The sequence below is a fragment of the Aphelocoma coerulescens genome, chromosome 4, assembly GCF_041296385.1.
Source record: "Aphelocoma coerulescens isolate FSJ_1873_10779 chromosome 4, UR_Acoe_1.0, whole genome shotgun sequence".
NCBI classification, from domain to species: domain Eukaryota; kingdom Metazoa; phylum Chordata; class Aves; order Passeriformes; family Corvidae; genus Aphelocoma; species Aphelocoma coerulescens.
In genome coordinates, this window is record NC_091017.1 from 73,721,282 (window position 1) to 73,739,483 (window position 18,202).

At 43.6% G+C, this 18,202-nt stretch overlaps 1 protein-coding gene across 9 annotated transcripts in view; it reads right to left on the bottom strand.

Moving 5' to 3' along the window:
* REEP1 (receptor accessory protein 1) overlaps positions 1–17,294 on the bottom strand; it is an 85,256-nt gene extending 67,962 nt beyond the window's left edge. For all 9 annotated transcript variants that reach the window (XM_069014711.1, XM_069014719.1, XM_069014710.1 and 6 more), the window contains exon 1: positions 17,061–17,294. In XM_069014711.1, coding sequence (XP_068870812.1) covers positions 17,061–17,281 — 221 coding nt within the window. In that variant the 5' untranslated portion in view covers positions 17,282–17,294. The remainder of the gene's footprint in view (positions 1–17,060) is intronic.
* Between the last annotated feature and the right edge of the window lie 908 nt (positions 17,295–18,202).

Here is an 18,202-nt window from a genome sequence, read left to right on the forward strand (position 1 = left end):
GTGGTTAGATTGCCTGAAATCATCTTCCCTGCTTTGGTTTTTCCCTTCTACTGGAAGCATATATGCCCATGGCAATTCATGATGAGGTTTTGTCTTGCAGTAATCCTGAGATCTCAAGCTAGCCACCAGACCATCCCCAAGCTTCACTTGGAGGCTGGTCTGTGAAGCAGCTGGCCTGTTTTTGGCATTAGGGCCAGGGCTCCAGCCACCCTGGGTGCACTGCAGGATCCTTGCCTCCACGCCCCACACACTGTTCTTTTTGGGCATCTGCAGCAAAGTTTCACCGTCATTCTGCGACAGCATACCTGAAAGAGGCTGAAAATCTCTCATGTATTGTGAGTAACCTGGGAAGAACTCTTGCAGGGAGAGACTGGACATTTCAAACCAGAGGCAACAGTTCTAGGAGTTGATCACAGACTTCTCCAGTCCCAGGTTACCACAGACCTCCTCACAGTTCTGTCCCCAGTATCCAGCCCTTATCACAGAATGGTTTGGTTGAAAGAGACCTTAAAGGTCATCTCGTTCCAACTCCCTGCCATGGGCAGGAACACCTCCCACCAGACCAGTTTGCTCAGACCCCTATCCAGCCTGACCTGACACCTCACCTTTCCTCTGCTGAGCTCAAAAGTCCTCCCTAACAGGATCAGCTTTTCTTAACGTTGGCTCTCTGTATCAGGTCCTCAGAAAAACAATACGTCGGCGGGCAGACAGACCAACAACCCACAGCCTTCAGGTAAAGCTGCAGACAGAGACAGACACGTAGTTAAAGTTCAGCACCTCTAGAAATTAATTTTCGGGGAACAAGTGCGCGGCCGCAGCGGATCCGTTCCTCCAGCAGGGGGAACTTCCCCCCCGCGCTGTGACCGGCACCGCGCCGTCCCCTCCGCGCCGCCGCGGCAGCCTGGGCTGCACACGGGCTAGGAGCCACAGCTGCGGGTATGGGGCCACACGCTCCTTCCGCAGGGACTGTAAGGGTTGACAGTAGCAGCATCGCTCCAGCCAGCATTTGGGCTGCTGTACAGGCACCACAAAGGCGGGGCTGGGTGGTGTGCTGCAGTAAAGCAAGCGTGTATCAGCCGTCTTCTCCAGGCACGCTTGCTCTAAGCAAGAGCTGCCTTCTCTCCAAAAGAAGCCATTAGATCATCCAGCCCAAATTCTTGAAGCAGTGAATCATCCTGTGGCTGTCTTGCTTGTATATCGTAGCCAAATAAGTACTTGGAAATCTGTTATCCAAGATTTTTCCTGTGTCAGGATTATTTAGTGTGAGCTTTTAGACTGCATGTTGGCAGACAATCCACAACATTGTTACAGTTAATGATGGGATATTATCAAGTACAAGGCACAGATCTCTCTGCAAGAATATCTGTGTAATCACCACAGTACACAGAACTTGCCACTTAGTACTTGCTGCATATTTCCTGGACCAGCAAGAGAAGATACTGGATCACAAAGACAGCTAATACAGAGGACAACACCCAAAGCTGCAGCAAAACGTTTTAGTGCTCAAATCATAACTCAGCCTCATGTCCTCTTGGCTCCTTCCAGCCTCTTCCAGCTCAGCATGTCCACCGCAACTCCTGCCAATTGCCATCGCTGCTGACCTCACTGCTCTTTTCTGGGCAGCAAACCTCAGAAAGGTTTGAGGATTTTTTTTTTTTCTGGCTGGCAGCAATCTCTGACAGGGGCAAGCAGGACATGGACCCCTCTTGTGCTGCTTTGTACACAAATGGCACAATCGCCACCTGATGACTGTTGACTGATCTTAAGCCTCAAATGTACACAGATAGTTAACAAGGTAGTCTGGTGATGGCAAACCTAAGGAGCCTGACTGAATGCAGGGAGCTTTACTGAAAGGCTGTTTGGTAAACACAGGGTGAAGGAGAGAATTCAGCTCCACTGAGTCACCAGTGGAAGGGTGACAATGCCCCCTACCTACTCCTCATGGGCTGTGTCCTAGGACAAGTCACACAGTTCTGTGTCTATGAGCTCTGCATGTGACATCCCAAGCATCCTGGAAAGAAGCTTTGCTTGAAGAAAGCCTTCCCGTTGCTGTTAAACCACCTCATCCAGTCTATAAAAAACCAAATCAAACAAACAAAAAGACCACCAAAAAATGGAGAGACAAAAGAAGAGTTAAAGTGTAGGAACATATATGAATTAATTTACACAGCCAGCTCAGCAGAAATGCCATCCAGTGCTAGTGGAATATTTTGGAACTGCTTTAGCAGTGGAAGGTTTGGCAGTGAAAAATCCTACACAGATTGCACCGTTAGATGGTTTGACTTCTGTTCCCCAAATTATAAAACATATCAGCTCTATTAATGAAGGCAGAGCCACCACCCTTGCCCTAAATACTATGCAGTCTTCTCCTAGCAACTACTTTTCCTGAGAAGTTCACAGCCATGGAAAAGTCAGACCCCCCAACAGCTCTACTATAATCAGACTCATTCCTCTCTGTGCCAGGGAAAGGGGATCTGTGCCTCACAGCTGAACAACAACTGCCAAGCCAGGGCTTCTTAGAACAAAAGTGTCACTGACATACATGCACAGGGCACTCTGTCACCAAATCTAGAAAAGGTCAGGAAGTAGCAAGTGCAGACAACTCTTACATCCTCCAATGGATCAAACCTACACCAGAGGCATTTAAGAACAGCTGAAGTGCAGACAACCCAGCCAAGAAATGCACCCAGGAATAGAGAAAAATATCAGACAGAAAACCTGCAATAGTTGGGTGCTGAAGTTCCTTTGGCAAAACCAAAAATAAATATAAAAGTAAATAAAATACACATAACCATAGTGCACACATATATCATGCAGTATTGTTACAGCACCTAAAAAGTATCAGGAGAAGACAGATAGTTTGATCAGGAATAAATATTCTGCATCCCATCAAGGAATGCACACGCACACATACATATAGACAAATATACTCAGCCTCTTGAAAGAGAAATGTTTGGTGTTCCACCCACTGGAATAGAATGGGTGACTCCTTGCATTTATCTCCTGACTTCTACTTGGGAAGCACAACAAAAGAAACAAATAAACAAAAACCTAACAGGGTAACATGGACAAATAGAGCAAAAATCCAAGAAGAATGCAGCTCCTGAACAAAGTAATGAAAAATGCCCATTTCTGAAATGACAGCTTTACTACAAATATGGGGCAGACAGGAGAAGGTTAATCCTACTCATGGGGAGTATTGTAAAAGCATGGGGAAACATTCAGCATTTCCTGGCTGCTATTTCCATCTTTATTATTGAATTAATTGTTTCAGAGCTATGGCCATTAGCAATGAGAGATTAAGAAATGCCTATTTTGTCTCAAAAGTGGTGTGGTCTGGCATTTGCACTGGGAATTGTGATTCCTGACAAACACTCCTCATTTCAGTGACTCACTACAAGAACTTGGGGAAAACATGGAGACCAGCATGTCTGAATGTATCATTTGGCTTTAGGTAACCAAAATGGGAGAGTTTAGCCCCAATTATCCAAATACAAAACTCTGCAGCACAGAGTTCAGCCACTGATACGCAATATCTCAAATACTAAGCTCTGAATACCTCAGATTGTGCATCAAAAGTGTCTGCTGAGAAGTCTGTTCTTTGCTTTCCATATCCTCTTCTGTAACTTACGTGATACAAGAGGCCTCTGCCTTGGAATAAATATATGTGTTTTAGAATAATTCATTAGTGGATATGAGGTCTCTGCAGATCCTCCAGCTCCATGAGGAATTATCCTAGTCCAGCATGTTTTCCACCCTACTATTTCAGAACCCTAGAATCATAGAATGTCCTGAGATGGAAGGGACACATAAGGAACAAAGAAAATGCTTGATTTGCAGCATTTTATAAATTGATGAAAAAAAGGACAGTATTTTAAACTAGGAATTAATTTTTCAGCCTTAAAAGTCAATAAAGACATTAATAAATTACCACTGTTATTACAGTACTTCTGACACTCAAGTTAGATCCCTTGTTCCTTGTTAGCTGCTACCATATTTCCACTGGCCTGTCACTGCTTACATCCTAAACACCCTGCTATGGACAGCATACAAACCGAAATGTAAAAAGAAAGGAAACAGTTCAATAATAAACCCTACGTATAATCAAAAAAAACCTACTCCTAACAGCAACAACAATAACAAAACAAAAAAAAAGTGACTAAAAAGTGACTTTAAATAATAAGGCATACTGTCAAAACTTGAAACCAGGAGAAAGACCAAGCCTATATTAGCTTTAAAACAGGACATTTAACAGCCATGGCAATCTTCTGTGGATGATGCACACTGAGTCAAGACTAGGGGATGGTTAGGCTTTAAATTTGCTCGTGTGTGTCCCTCTGGGCCCTTATTATCAACTGCCTCCAGGGAGGAGATACTGAGATGTACAAAGCTTTGGTTTGATCCAGTGGGTCACTCCTTACATTCTTGCTCTGGAAGGATGGATTGTTCTGAATTTTATTACTGTGTAGTGGTTAATGATGACAACAATAGTGAATGTACTGAAGGATAACTTGACCATGTTCTTGACCTTAAAGCAGGCACAGAGAGAAAGGAGGCAGGCAATTAAGCGCCAGTGTGAACATGACATTTGCTCAAGAGAGATACTGAGAGAAATATGGTCAGTGCATGGCCTTGAGGTTTCACTGAGGCGCCATGCCATGCAAACAGGAATGCAAACGATAACAAGAAGCTGTAAATAATGAAAGGGGCCCCTCTGAAGAGCAGAAGAGAGGTTTCCTTCAAGGAAACAGAGAAGGAATGTGCAGGAGGCTATCCATAGCCCTAATTATGTCAGGAGAAAGCCGCAGACTGGTCTTAGCAGTTTCTAGATACTGTCTTCACAGACTGATATAATAAAAGAATTGAAGGCAGTAAGAGAGGAAAGCAAAGTGAGCTTGTTCACCATCCCTTACTGAATTACCTTAAACCAACTAATTTGGTATCGGGGCACTGCTCTGTTTAGCAATATCCTGCACATAGAGGAAACCACCCAAGCAATTACTAGGCTAACATGGCAGTGTAAAAACATGTTTTAATAACTGTATAAATACTACTTGGTGGTAAGTTTTAATAAAAGGCTGCTATTGACCTTCCGGATCAATTTAAATCCCAGCACAAACCAGGATGTGGTTTCAATTCCACGCAGAGCCCCGAGGGAGGCAGATGGAAACGAGCTGCCCTGGCACAGCTGGCAAAGATGCCTTCCCATAGGAGCTGCTCAGAGGTACCTGCAGGTGAGCAGCAACCTCGCTGTGAGTGCACTCATTTCTCTAGGGGTTTTCTAAGACTTCTGCCAGGATTTTCCTCTTCCTCCCATACACAAGAATATACCTGCCTCTCCCATGTGTGTCCTGTTCTGTTCCTCTCAAGGTGTGTAAACCACCCATTGCCTTACAGCTGCTTTGTCCTCAGTTACAAGCGCAAAGAGAAATGCTGAGTGTCAAAGCACTGAGCATATTAAAGACACCAACTCTCATACTATGTATACTCATGAACATGAAATTCCACCACACTAAGCTACTTCCAGTTTTATTTCATTCTGGGAAAAGTAAAAAAGGATGTCAGGGAAAGGATGCCTTTTTTTATGGAGAAGTTATATAACTTAATTTTTTTCTCTGCAGGCAGGATATATTAAAAACTTGCAGCATCATCCTGCTTCTCTCCCTCTCATTATGTGGCAGTAGGAACAAGAATTAATCGTTTTCCCAGGGACAAAAAAAGGCTATGCTCCAAAACTGAAACAGAAAAATAAAAAAAAACCAGGATCCAAACCAAACAACTTAAAGGCTTCAGAAAAAAAAGACAAAGAAAAAATCCATCCATTGTGATAAGAGTTTCCAAATTACCTTCCACAGGCTATTTATAGAGACCCCCCCCATTCCCATACACTTTACTCCCTTCTAAAGCCTTACAATATCTCTTTAATGCCACTGTTAATGAGACCAGATAATGGTTCCTTGGCTTGGTACCTGCTTACAGCTCACAAAGGTCAAAGTGCATGCTGTGGATATTGCACGTAGAGAGCTCCCAACACTCAATAGGGGTAGTGAAAGTATTCTAACATGTTTCTGAACCATGCATGCCTGACTGAGGAAAGCAGTAGTAGTTTCTCCCCACAAATAGTGATCCACTACATCTGCTTGGCATAAGATTTGAAAAGGCTGCAGCTGAAAATGAAAATTTGGACTCCTAGGAGTCTATATACTTCAATACCACAATGTACTCTAATGAAGAGAAAAAAAGGACAACAGAAAACTGCTCAAAAAAAAAAAAAAATCATCATCTTCATCATCATTTTAAAATAGCATTTGTGCTCAACCCCCATTTTCCATATCAGTCTCCAGCCAGAATACTGCAAGTTCCAACCTCTCAAACTGCTAAACGAAGTACATGTCCTCCCTCCATACTCCAGTAAGAGACTTATAATTGCAATGCATGCAGGTGATGCAGTGTTTTCTGTGCTCTCTTCTCCCTCAGACACCTGCCCCGACATCCTCTGCTGAAAATACTTCCCACATCTGTAAGAGCCCAGAGATTCTCCAAGTGCCACTGAAATGAAATGGACAAAATAGAGCCAGTGAATAGCACTGCCAACAGCAGTGCTGTGAAGGTGTATCTCTATCCCATGGGAAGTGTGCCAGCATATCATATGGTCTTCCCAGAACTACCCTGACAGCAGTCAGGGTGCTGCTGATAAACGTGTTGCTGTAGCAACACAGAGCTTACTCTGAGGAAGCCACACAGGAATGTCCTCAGGAGCCCTGTGGATGATTTTCAACTCATGCCAAGCTCCATGCTGCTGAGGCTACACCTGACTTTGTACAACAGCTGAGTTATAAGTAGCCCATGGAGGTCCTTGTGTCCAACTTCCAGCTCAAAGCAGGGCCAACTTTGAGCCTGCATTACACTGGGGAGGACCTCATCTCCAGATAATATTTTATAAAGTAGTTTAGACATGAATTTGTGACCTGTAGCAGTTACAGTGCAGTGAGAAATGAGACAGTTTTAACCTTACAACAACTCTGTAAAATTGGTTTGGTGGGTAGAGATCTGAAGCTGCCTTAGCACTGAAACTGTCTCCCCTGGTGCCAGCAGCACAGCAGCTATCAGAGCACTGTGCAACAGGTTGTGTTACAACCTCTTAGGTCAAGACGTTGCTCTTTCAGGTGGAAAATTAGTTCTGCAAAAGTCAAGTGCATTCCTTCTATTCGCTATAGGCAAGAGGATTTAAAACCTTGGCTTTGAGTTATAGTAAACACACATGGTGGGCAGCTGCAGCCACTGCTTAAGAGTTAATCCCTGTAATATCCTTCATTAATCTAACTACAATGATCAAGTAGCATGGAACATATTCAACATGGACAGAGAGTGTATGCTAAATTAACAGGATTACCTGCTGATGAGGCTAATACTATGCTGTATTTATTCAGCACTTCTCTGAAGAACAGAAGGTACCTTTCAAAGGTGGGTAAATATTTGTTAATCCCGAAGGTGAAAATATAAGTGCAAAGAGGTGAAGTAATAACACCAGTTCCACACAGTGAACCAGCAGCACTATTTCCAGACATGCTTTAACAGCATTTCTTGAGCCATAGGTTGGTATGACCTGCTCATAAAGTCCTAACAATCACAGCACATCCTGTTCTCTCATGCTAACAGGCTGCCTATAAAGCAACATTTCTATTGCCAGTTAAAGCTCTATTTTCACTACTCATATTTTGCTGACTTTGAAAGAGTCTACACAAATACATTTGGGGAGCAAACATACAGCTTACAGTACTTTCCTTTGCACTGTAGTGTGTCTAACACACTGCTATGGAACAGTCAAATGTAAACATTCTGAACCATCCATAACTTTTATATGTATCTTTTATAGCTCGTGGTCATAAGTGATTATTTTGCATTCTTTGTGTATAAACAATAGATGTGTTTAAAAGAGTCTGATAAAATAATGAACTTGAAGAACAAAGCTTTCATTTCTCTCCCTCTTTAAAAGATCCTTTACCATCCACAACCTATTCCTGTGATTCCTGTCTATAGACATTATTCTTCTAATGATCATAAGGTCACTTGTACCACAGGAAACCTCTGAGAGCTGAGCATACACTGTACTCATTAGCCCATCAGTGCCTCATACCAGCATTCATTGCAGTAGCTACTGACAAAGAAAAAAAACCCAAAACTTCAATGCTTGCGTAATTTGGGCAACAATGTGTAAACCAGAGTAGCATAGACACCATGCCACTTTATGTTTGTATCTAGTTCAGCATTTACTCCAGCAGAAAGGGTGGAACATAAGTCAATAATTAGGGACCTCTACAGCAAATGAGAAAGATCAGACATCTCCGAGGGATAATTTGTCCCACTTATTCTAGACATCTATTTTAGTATGAATCTCCTTCTGGAGATGCTTCTCTTCGCTCCCTGCAGAGTAGGCTTAGACAATGAGATGCCTGCTGGTGGAAGAAGTTCATTAAATGCATATTTTCTGTGCTGGCAATTTGTGACCTACATGTTACACAAAGTGAGATACATCCAACCTCTGCTGCAACCAGAGGCACAATGCTAATCATTTCATGGAGGGAGTCAAGGAAGTCAACACCTGACATAAAACCATGCCTGCTGAAATTCAAAGTCCTCCAATGATCTGCTAAATTTTTTTCCCAATACTGCATTTATAAAATCATTTTCAGCCTTGCCAATTATTTCAATCACCTAGAGCATTTCCCTACTTGCTTTTGAAACAAATCCATCTCCAGTTGCTCCAACCTGTAGACATACAGGTTTTAAGCTACTCCTCATTGTTTACGTGTCCAAGTTTGTTGGACAACAGAGACAGCCTGGAGTAACTTGGCTGTGTTTCTTATATTCTCATTAGAAAACTGCAGCCGTAAATTTTATTATGTAATAAACTGTGCATAGGAAATAACAGTAAAAAGCAGCATTAGAAACAACGCTGCAGCAGAAGTTCCTCTGCACAGGAAACTGGAAAATGTCATTTCCATTATTGAGAAAACTGTAATTATGCTATTTAGGGCAGTAGATATTGGGAGGCAGGAAAAGTTCAAATTCACCTTCTTATGCTTTTCAGAAGAGAGGAGAGACAGGGCAGATTGCAATCTTCCTCTTACAAGAAGACAAGGCTGACATATCATCTCTTAAATCAGTGGATGAAATTCCTAGTTTCACTGGAGTCAGGAATCTGCTTTAGAACCACTGTTTTAATTTTAGGCACAAAACTCTACCATCAAAGCCCAGGGTTTGGAGAGCAGCCATTAATCTCTGACAGCTGTGAAGAGAGACTAGGGAAGACACTCTGAAGTTTCACTGACATGTGGTTGACTTGGAGAACTTTACAGAGAGGAGTAGAAAATCACTACGTGGTTTACAATGACAAACAGTTGAGTGGTATAATTACCAGTGCCAGTACCAATGCCCAGCTGCACTGCAGGCTTCAGCCTGGAGCCCACTGCAGTACCAGTGGCCTCAGAACTGCCCAGTGCCCCCTTCTCTCGGGCTGGAGATGAAGAGACCTCTGCACATGGCAGGAGAGCTGACACTGAGAGAACAACAGGAACAATCTGTAACCTACAGCTATAACTATTTTTAAGCAATACTGTTACATTTGCTCTAAGCTAAAGAGAAATTACAATCCCCATTTCCAGTTTCTGGACAGAGGGTACTGGGAGGGGTGGGAGGCAGTTTCATGGAACAGGGGTGTCAGCTGCTCTGATTCTGCTTTGAATGTATTTTACTCAAAGTTTCAACTCTCACATATTATTTCTTGCATTGCCCCTTTATCTGAAACAGATGACTCAATCCCAATTTAACATTAAATATCTTCTGGGAAAAATTCTTAGCAGCTGCTTCACAATCATGCTTTTTTTCCTCTCTGGCATTAAGGGAGCATAAACACTTATTAAAGTTTAACAGGGAAAGTAAATTTGAAGATTAAAATAATGTTTAATTAGTAGCTATAATACTCATCATCTTTCAGGTGCGCAACACAAAGCAATTCATAAGAATGATTACTGTTATCCCCATCTTACAGAGAAATGAGGTGAATTAAATGATCTGCCTTATGACACACTTAGTGTTGGATTCCAGATCTGGCTCCCAGTTCTGTGCTGTACCAACTAGGTCACATTTAGCAATATACAACTTTTAAATATTCCCAGTTCTATACTCACCAGTATCTGGGATCTTAATATTTCTTAATATTTCAATTTTTCTATATTTTTTAGCTTCAGCGATACATTATTTTAGCTTTGTTAACATGATATCAGCACAATGTACAGAGTTTTAAAAAAGGGAATTATTTTTCAGTTGACCCTTGACATGAAAAGTTACTGCAGTAGCAGGTAAACCACACTATATACCCATTGCTCCAGTTCAAGGGCGAGTTGGTAAGTGACAGGACAGAAGAATTAGAGCAAGAGAGCTGGTGTCCTCTGTGGGGGGTGGAAGGATTTCCAGTCCATCAATAAGATTCATGTACTGAGATCACTCTCCAATGTGTCCTTCCTCCAGCCAAAAGGCTGAGCCTCTTTTTAAGTGAATACACATTCAAGAACAGTCTAAGTTCTTATCCAAATTGCACATACTTTTAACTCAACGATCACTACTTCTCACATGTTCACTACTTTGTTAAAAACTGCATTAAATTACAGGTGCTGAAAGAGAACTTTCAAGATGTGGGTTTGAATAATCAAAAGCAGCACTGCAAATTTAGTCCAAATGATCTTAGAAAAACATGTAACAGGGTAGTTCAAAATTAGAACAACGTCTATCACTGTACAGGACTCACTGACCTTACACCCACACATGCCCAGGAGCCCGAGCTGCTGAAATCTCTTGTCAGATCCACAAGAGAAAGGGGTACGTTTTTCTCCCAAGGGAAGACACTCTATCACAAAACAGATCTGTTTAAAAGAAAGAGCAGGAGGGACTTGAAATAAGCTGTAAGATCCTCTCTGGCACGGGCAGGGAATGGTGTGAAGTCTAACTTTGCCAAAGCCAGATTATGTTATTTCAATGATGACAGAGACTGGACATTAGTAAGTAGCAAAATACGAGTAACACATTCTGTTTTCAGTTTTGTTGTAAGGCTTCTGGAGGTAAAGCTAATTAACAAAGAACAACTTTCCTCAGATCATTAAACAATGTTGCTTAAAGTTCACTGCATCTCTTTACCTACCTTTCAGTGTCTCCTTTTGTACATCACCAAGACAATCCTGTTGTGGTGGTGGTTTCTAAGACTTGATTCAACTACATCCACCAAGATAATATTGATTTGCATTCTCTTATTAAAGAATGATACCTCAAACTCTTTGACTTATTAACTGATAATGTATTAGTACCAGAGGGGAAAGGGCTTTTTTTTTTCCACAATAGGCCTTCTTCCTCTGGACCAGTCAAGGAAAAACAAAACCAGCACAGAATTACTCACCGTGTTTTAGGTCTAATATTTGTTCATGGTTACTTTGTAAAGGTTATTGCATCACTCTATCTATAAATGCTAATTTAACTTTAGAATTAATCTGCAAAATTTAATATCTAATTCCAATCCCCAGACAATACTTAACACCCAATTAAATAATTAAATGTTAAATTAATAGTCAATTAAAATTTAATAATTGATCCTAATTTATCATCCTAAGAGTTCTCTCACAATTTCCTGTTTCTGCAGTTGGGATAACAAATCAAAGTCCTACTAACTCATTGCTAGCAAAAGACAGTCCCCACTGCAGAATATGTATGGGAATGGAAAACAGTAGGTCAGCATTTCTCATAGAGTTTTTCCTTCAGCAAGTAAACTTAATTACATAAAATCAAAATGTACTTTGTATCAAAATATGTGCTTCCTTCAGCTTCAGACAGTGAGACAATATTAACTAATGTTAGGCATGAATTATTTTATTTTAACTTATGGTAAAGAGATAATCATGGAAAAAAAGACTTGGAACCAGTCTTGCCACTCTTGCAAAGCTGATCCAGGTGAGGTGTGCTGAGGTAATATTGCTGAACCTGAGCAGAGAGCTCATACAAGCTTTTATCTTTTCCTGCTATAACTAGAGCTAGGTTGGATATGAGTAGTGACTGATCTACATTAGCTACTTAAGGAGTAATTTAACTACATCACGGTGATGCAAGTGAATAAGAAAGTTTCTGGCAGTCTGTTTTCACTCATTCTTTAGCACCACATCTCAGGACATACTGGAGAAATGAGCTATTGGTTTTTCTCCCAAAGCCCCATTTGCAGTTTACAGAATATTCTGGGTTGGAAGGAACCCACAAGGATCACCACGTGCAGCTCTGAAGTGAATGTCCCGTATAGGGATCGAACCCACAACCTTGGTGCTATTGGCACCGTGCTGTCAGCACAGCTGGTGGTTTCATAGCCTGACCATAAGCACTTCCAGCCTCAATTACATGTCCTTACACCTCCATTGTTAATCACTAGAACATAAAGGATTCCATATTCCTCTTCTGTGCTTGTACAGCTCCCTATTCAGAGGGCCTTTGATTGAGAATGGAGACCCTTACATGTTGCTACAGTAGAGATTTTAAAACCCGGTGTCCATAACGTCTTGCACTGATCATTGCTTGCTGTAGCTGCACACACATTTGCAGTGATGCCTTTTCCTGGTCTTAAAATCAAGGATCAAACACGATTAGAAGGGAAAAAGGGGCTTTACCTCAGTATTTATTTTAAGGATACTTAGGTGCATGATGTCCAGGTAGAATACGCTGAAATGCACCCTGCAATGCACACCCACGATAGATCTGGTGTAACATTATAGGCCTTACTAATTAGCATATCTATCAAAGCTTCCCCAACGAGAGGCTTGAGTGAGCCCCCCTCCCCGAGGAAGCTTTCCCCTGTATGGTCCTATCTTAGTTTACAAAATGAGTTCTGGAGGGGACCTTGGTGTTTGGGGCTTCTAAGATGTTTAGTCTCCTAGCTTAACAAAATAACTCCAAGAATGCAGGCTAAAAACCACTAAGAATACAAAAAGCTATGAAAAGGTATATAAAACAGGTATAAAAGACAAAAAATCATCATGGCATCAGTAGGTTTAGCCTGGAAATGAAGGAGAGCCCTGAAAAACAATCTGCTCCCTCATAAAGAAAACATCTTTGAGGATGACGTGTCTTGACAGTTAACGTTACCTACAGCCCCTTGTCTGATTGAAACGTCCCTTTCTTGCAGTGCCTGTGACATCAAATACTTCTAGGTAGTGGGAGGCCAATTTTCAAGCACAAATATTTGAATAGCACATCCAGATTTTATATGCAGAGAGGTAGGCGTAAATGCCTGAATGTGCAATTGTTTAGGCATAAAATTGGCTACTGAGTTTTATTGCTGAATTCCAATTTAAACTGAACTGTTAAATTCAAATAATTAAATTCAAACCTCAAAGCCTCTTCTGCTTTTTTCTTAGTGGTACCTTGCACAACAGAAATTTTTTTTTACTTAATGGTGGCTGAAAGGAAGAATTTATTCAAGTGTGTTCTGAAGTTACTGTTTAAAGAGCTCCTGTTTGCAGAGATTACTCCTTTCTCATGTAGGAGATAAAGGCTTACTTATTACCAGTTCAACACAGTAGGTAAGGCCAGCTGGAAAAAATTATGCTCAAGACTTCTTGCAGGCAGAAGAACAGGCTGAAACCTGCTGTTTTGAGGTTTAATCACTTCTGCTTATTTACCACACTGCTTTGTTTTGCAGGTACTTCAACAGACGTTGAAGTGTTTTCCAGAGGTAAGTAAAGCAGAGTGAGACAGCTGCACCTGTGCCATTATCATAGGGTTAGTCTGAAACTTATTTATGAACATTTTGATGTTTCTCTTGATGGACTGAAGGTGGGCATGCACAAGCAAAATATTTCTAGTAGACATTCGTTTTTGTGGAAACTATTGCGGGTGGTGATAATCAGTTAAGAAAAACAACAGTAGTTTTTTCCTGTATTGTATGGTTATAATACTGGGAAACATATTCTTAAATGATGCAGAAAATTCCGAGATGTTCAAAGTCATAATTTGAAATTTTATGTATTTCACTTTTTGACGCAGGACTTTACTGGTTACCTTTAATTTATAACTTTTGAAGAAGCTAGGTAATTTAATAAAGATATTTGGTCCTGATTTAACTTCACAAAATTTAGAATCCTAAGGAAGGGAAGCAAGCAGCTGATTACCTTCTCTGTTTCAAAAGAAAAATATCTTCAGTTACGTGGCTTCTACTTAGCCCCAAGGTTCTGAATACCTCTACTCTTTCAGGACTTTGAAAGCTTGTTTGTACCCTGGATGATTGAGTTTTATCCAGGCTTCTGTTAACTTGTGCTCTGTCTGCTTCCCCATCTCTTCTGGTCTCTGCCAATTCATTTTATTTTATATACTTTTAGAATCTTGTATTTTCATCAGAGGATCTTTTAGTATCCTTTCCTATGTAAGTTCATTTTTGAGGGCATTGATGGACTATGTCACCACGTACTCTCGGCCTTCAAGAGCCAGGACCTACCCAAAACATTAAAACACCTTTGACCAACCTCCCTGCCACTCTTTGCATGTGGGAGCTGCTCATTCACAAAACTCATGTTGTCGTTCAAATTTCTCCTTAAACCTTTCCTTTATTCTGATGTTAATGGGAAAAAAATTACTATTAGGCAATCAGAGTGCTACCAACAGCTTGATCTATTGCATTGACTAATATTTCTTCATTATAGCCTGACATCCCTCTTCCTGCATGTATTAATCATCTACTCTTTGAGGCAAAGTGTTCTCTCTGCAGAAAAACTAAGGGCTTTAAATAAGGAGGTTATGCAACACCTACATGGTGTGATGTGTCAATTGTACTGTCGCTGCTACACGAGCCTAAAGCTTACGATGAAACAAGTAATTTGGTACTTTCACATCTAGCTTGCTTTATACACGATCTTATCACAAATTCCACTTTGCAGGTCTGGTCTATATAGTAAATATTTACATCTGAGAAACAAACAGCTGTTTTTCTTTCAGTGCCAGCTAATGAGTGGTTCTTCAGACTGCACACGGTTGCTGATCCATCAATTTTTTATAATTCACTTTTGTTTCTTGTTTGTCCCTGCTGTAAATTGTACCGATTACTAGGTTCGCCTCATTGATAGAAATCATTGGAGATTCCCTAAAGTCATCAAGGAAATTGGACTGTCTGATTTCCATGGAGTGAAGGACAGCAATTTCCTCATCATGGCAGGTGAGGAATTTTTTGGTGCCTTTTGATTTCATACATGAGTGTGTTTGTTTTAATGTAGTAGGCAAGTGATCAGGGGAAGCAAATTGGTGGGAAAGGCTTTAAAAATACATTTAACCTAAGTGTGGAAATATATTCTTGGAGAAAACGGAGGATAAGACCAGAACATGGCAGGAATATCCAACCGCTTTCTGATGGGGGTTTTTGAAGCTCAGACATCTTTGGTGATAGAAAGCCCTGGAGATAGCACAAACTGAGCACTCTTAGTTTTTAGTAAACTGGGTGAGTCAACAGCTTCTTTGCCTTGGGTACTTTCTGCACTTTTGGTCTTTTCCTCCCACATGCTCTAGTGGGAAAGTCTTGCAGTAGATGAGTACACGTGTCTTTTTGGGTCAGCGCTGAACACCATCACCCAGATCACTGTCATATTCTCTGTTTAACTTCTTGTTTCTCTGTAGCTGGTTATGGGAGTGGCTTTCAGCTGAAAAGCAGTAGCCTTACATTAGATATAAGGAAGAAATTCTTCCCTGTGAGGGCAGTGAGGCACTAAATCCCTTCCAAACCAAACCAGTTATGATTCTGTCATCTCGCCTTGCTATTTGTAAGAACACATAGGTCTCATGTTAAAGGCGTGAGCTGGTGGAAGCCATTTGCTTTTAGACACAACTGCACAACCTACATCAACCACAACTGGAGCGCCTCCACAGCTTGGCATCCTCCCCAGGAACCTCGGGCACACAGTTATGTTGTGCTGTTTCGCCCCGTGCCCTGTCCCGCGCCCCGCAGGGCCCGCCTGTCCCCATTCTCCTTAGCATGATAAGATGGCGGCCTGAGGGCCTCCCGCAGGTGCTGGCCCCACCCCCGTGCGCATGCGCAGAGACGCCCCGCAGGTGCCACCGCCCCCTGTGCTATATCTGAGTACGCCGCGAGCCGCACGTATAAGGGGTCCTATCACACCCTCTGGCCTCGCTTCGGATCCCTCCGCCGCCTCCAAACGCTGTTCCTATAGCTGGAGGCTCGGCGCTCCCGAGGCGGGAACACGGACCTAGGGAGGCGCCGCGGCCCAGCGCGTGTCCCTGCCTCCCCTGGGGCCCGGCTGTGGGCGCTCCGCGAGCTGGCCCCGAGGGACTCCTTCCCTCGGCGCTCAAGCGGAAGGATACATCGTTTTTATTTTTTTATCCGCCATCTGCTGAGCAACGGTTTCGGGGGCGTGGCCGGGCGCGCGGGCCCCGCCCCTCCGGGCCAATCGCGGCGGGAGGCTCCCCGCCGGCCCCGCCCTGCATCCGCGGAGTAGCCAATAGGGGCGCGGGACGGGGGCGCGCGCACGGGTGAGGGGGCGTGTGCGCGGCGCGGCGCCGACAGTGTCGCTTGGCCGCGGCGGCGGTCGGGGCGGGGGGGTGGAGGGGAGCGGGACCCGTGCCCGGTGTGACTGCGGGGTGCGCCGGCAGCGGGGCCGGGGGGGAGCAGGTGAGGGCAGGGGCAGGGCTGGAGGGCTGCCCGGGTGGGCAGGCCGGGGTGTTGGTGAGGCGGAAGGAGCTTGGCCCGGTCGCCTGCTCCCTCCCTTCGGCTGCCGCCCGGCGCTCCGGCTGCTCGGAGGAGGGAACAAAGAGGCGGCGGGGGTGGGAATGGTCGGGAGCTGCGCTGCAGCCATTCTAGAAATAGCTTCTGTTGCTTTCTTCCACCCCCCAACCCCCTCCCCCCCCGCCGGGCAGTGATTAACAGGACTGTGGCGAGGGGGGGCGACCTGTGGGTGCCCGGGGGTCCGGCTGCAGCCGCTCGGAGAAGCGGGGGGGGAGGAGGGCCGGGAGAGGAAGGAGGAAGCGCTCACCGCCCTGCCCTGTGTGTTTCTCTCCTCCTTCCGTCGCTTTCCTCGCTGAAGGCCTCCCGATGAGTTAAAATGGTGCTGAGGCTCGAGGGGAGCTGGTCGCTGCTCGTAGGGAAGAGGTTCCTCTGCCTGTCGGAGGAGGAGGACAGGACGTGGGACGCCAGCCTCATCTCGGAATGGCCCTGGAAGTCGGGCAGGATCCGGGCTGTGTCACACACGGACATATCCAAACAAGACCTGAAGGTAACCGGGAACTTTCAGAGAGACCTTCGAAATCGAGAGTGTGACCGGGGAAGTTGGTGTGGGTGTGCGTACACGTGTGTGCACATGCTGCTCTCGGGGGGAGAGGGCGTCTTGGCCAACACGCTTGGAAACGTGTACCCCTGCCCCAGTCCCCGACGTGCTTGTACTAATGCCGGAACTTAACTAATTATAAATGTGTTTTCTTCCACCGGCATTTTGAAAAGCAGGTTTTTACCACACCCACTATGCCTATGGTTTATTTCTTAAAGGTAGTTTAAGGTCTTGCTACTTGTGAACGGATTTTTGCTTCCAGAGTTGAAACCGAAGCCCTCCAATGTTGTTGGGATTGGTGACTTTTCTCTCCTGCACTTTGCAGGAGCTGGTCGTGAACAAGTACTTAGGTTTTAAAATCATACCGAATTCATGCTTGGTGTTGGAAGTCCCTCGGACTCTTCTTGCATGGTGGCCTCTTCTTATTAATGATTACCAAGTGGTTTTTTGAACACACAGTCAGTTACTGCAACGTGGGGTAATTGGTCAGCTGCGTATTTTGTGTGGAAGTCAAGCGATGTTTACGGTTTGACTGTGAAGTTGTTACGGGGCTTTATTTGGCAACTGTAGTCATTAAAAGTATTCAGCCATGTCTGGGCGCTTACTGGAGTACAGACTGAGTGCTTACTCCCCAAGGACAAAACTCCATTGTAGCAGCGGCATCTTGAACGCTGCCCTTGTTTCTACGGAGGACTTCGGTGGCTGTCCTGTGACAGCAGGAACAGCAGTACCATCTTTCCGTTTAAACTGTCTCCTTTCCTCTTTTTTGTTAGTGAGAACTGGTGACCTCTGATTAACCTAAGAAGCACCCCTTCCTTGTCAAACAAAAAGAAACTGTGGGTGTTCCTAAC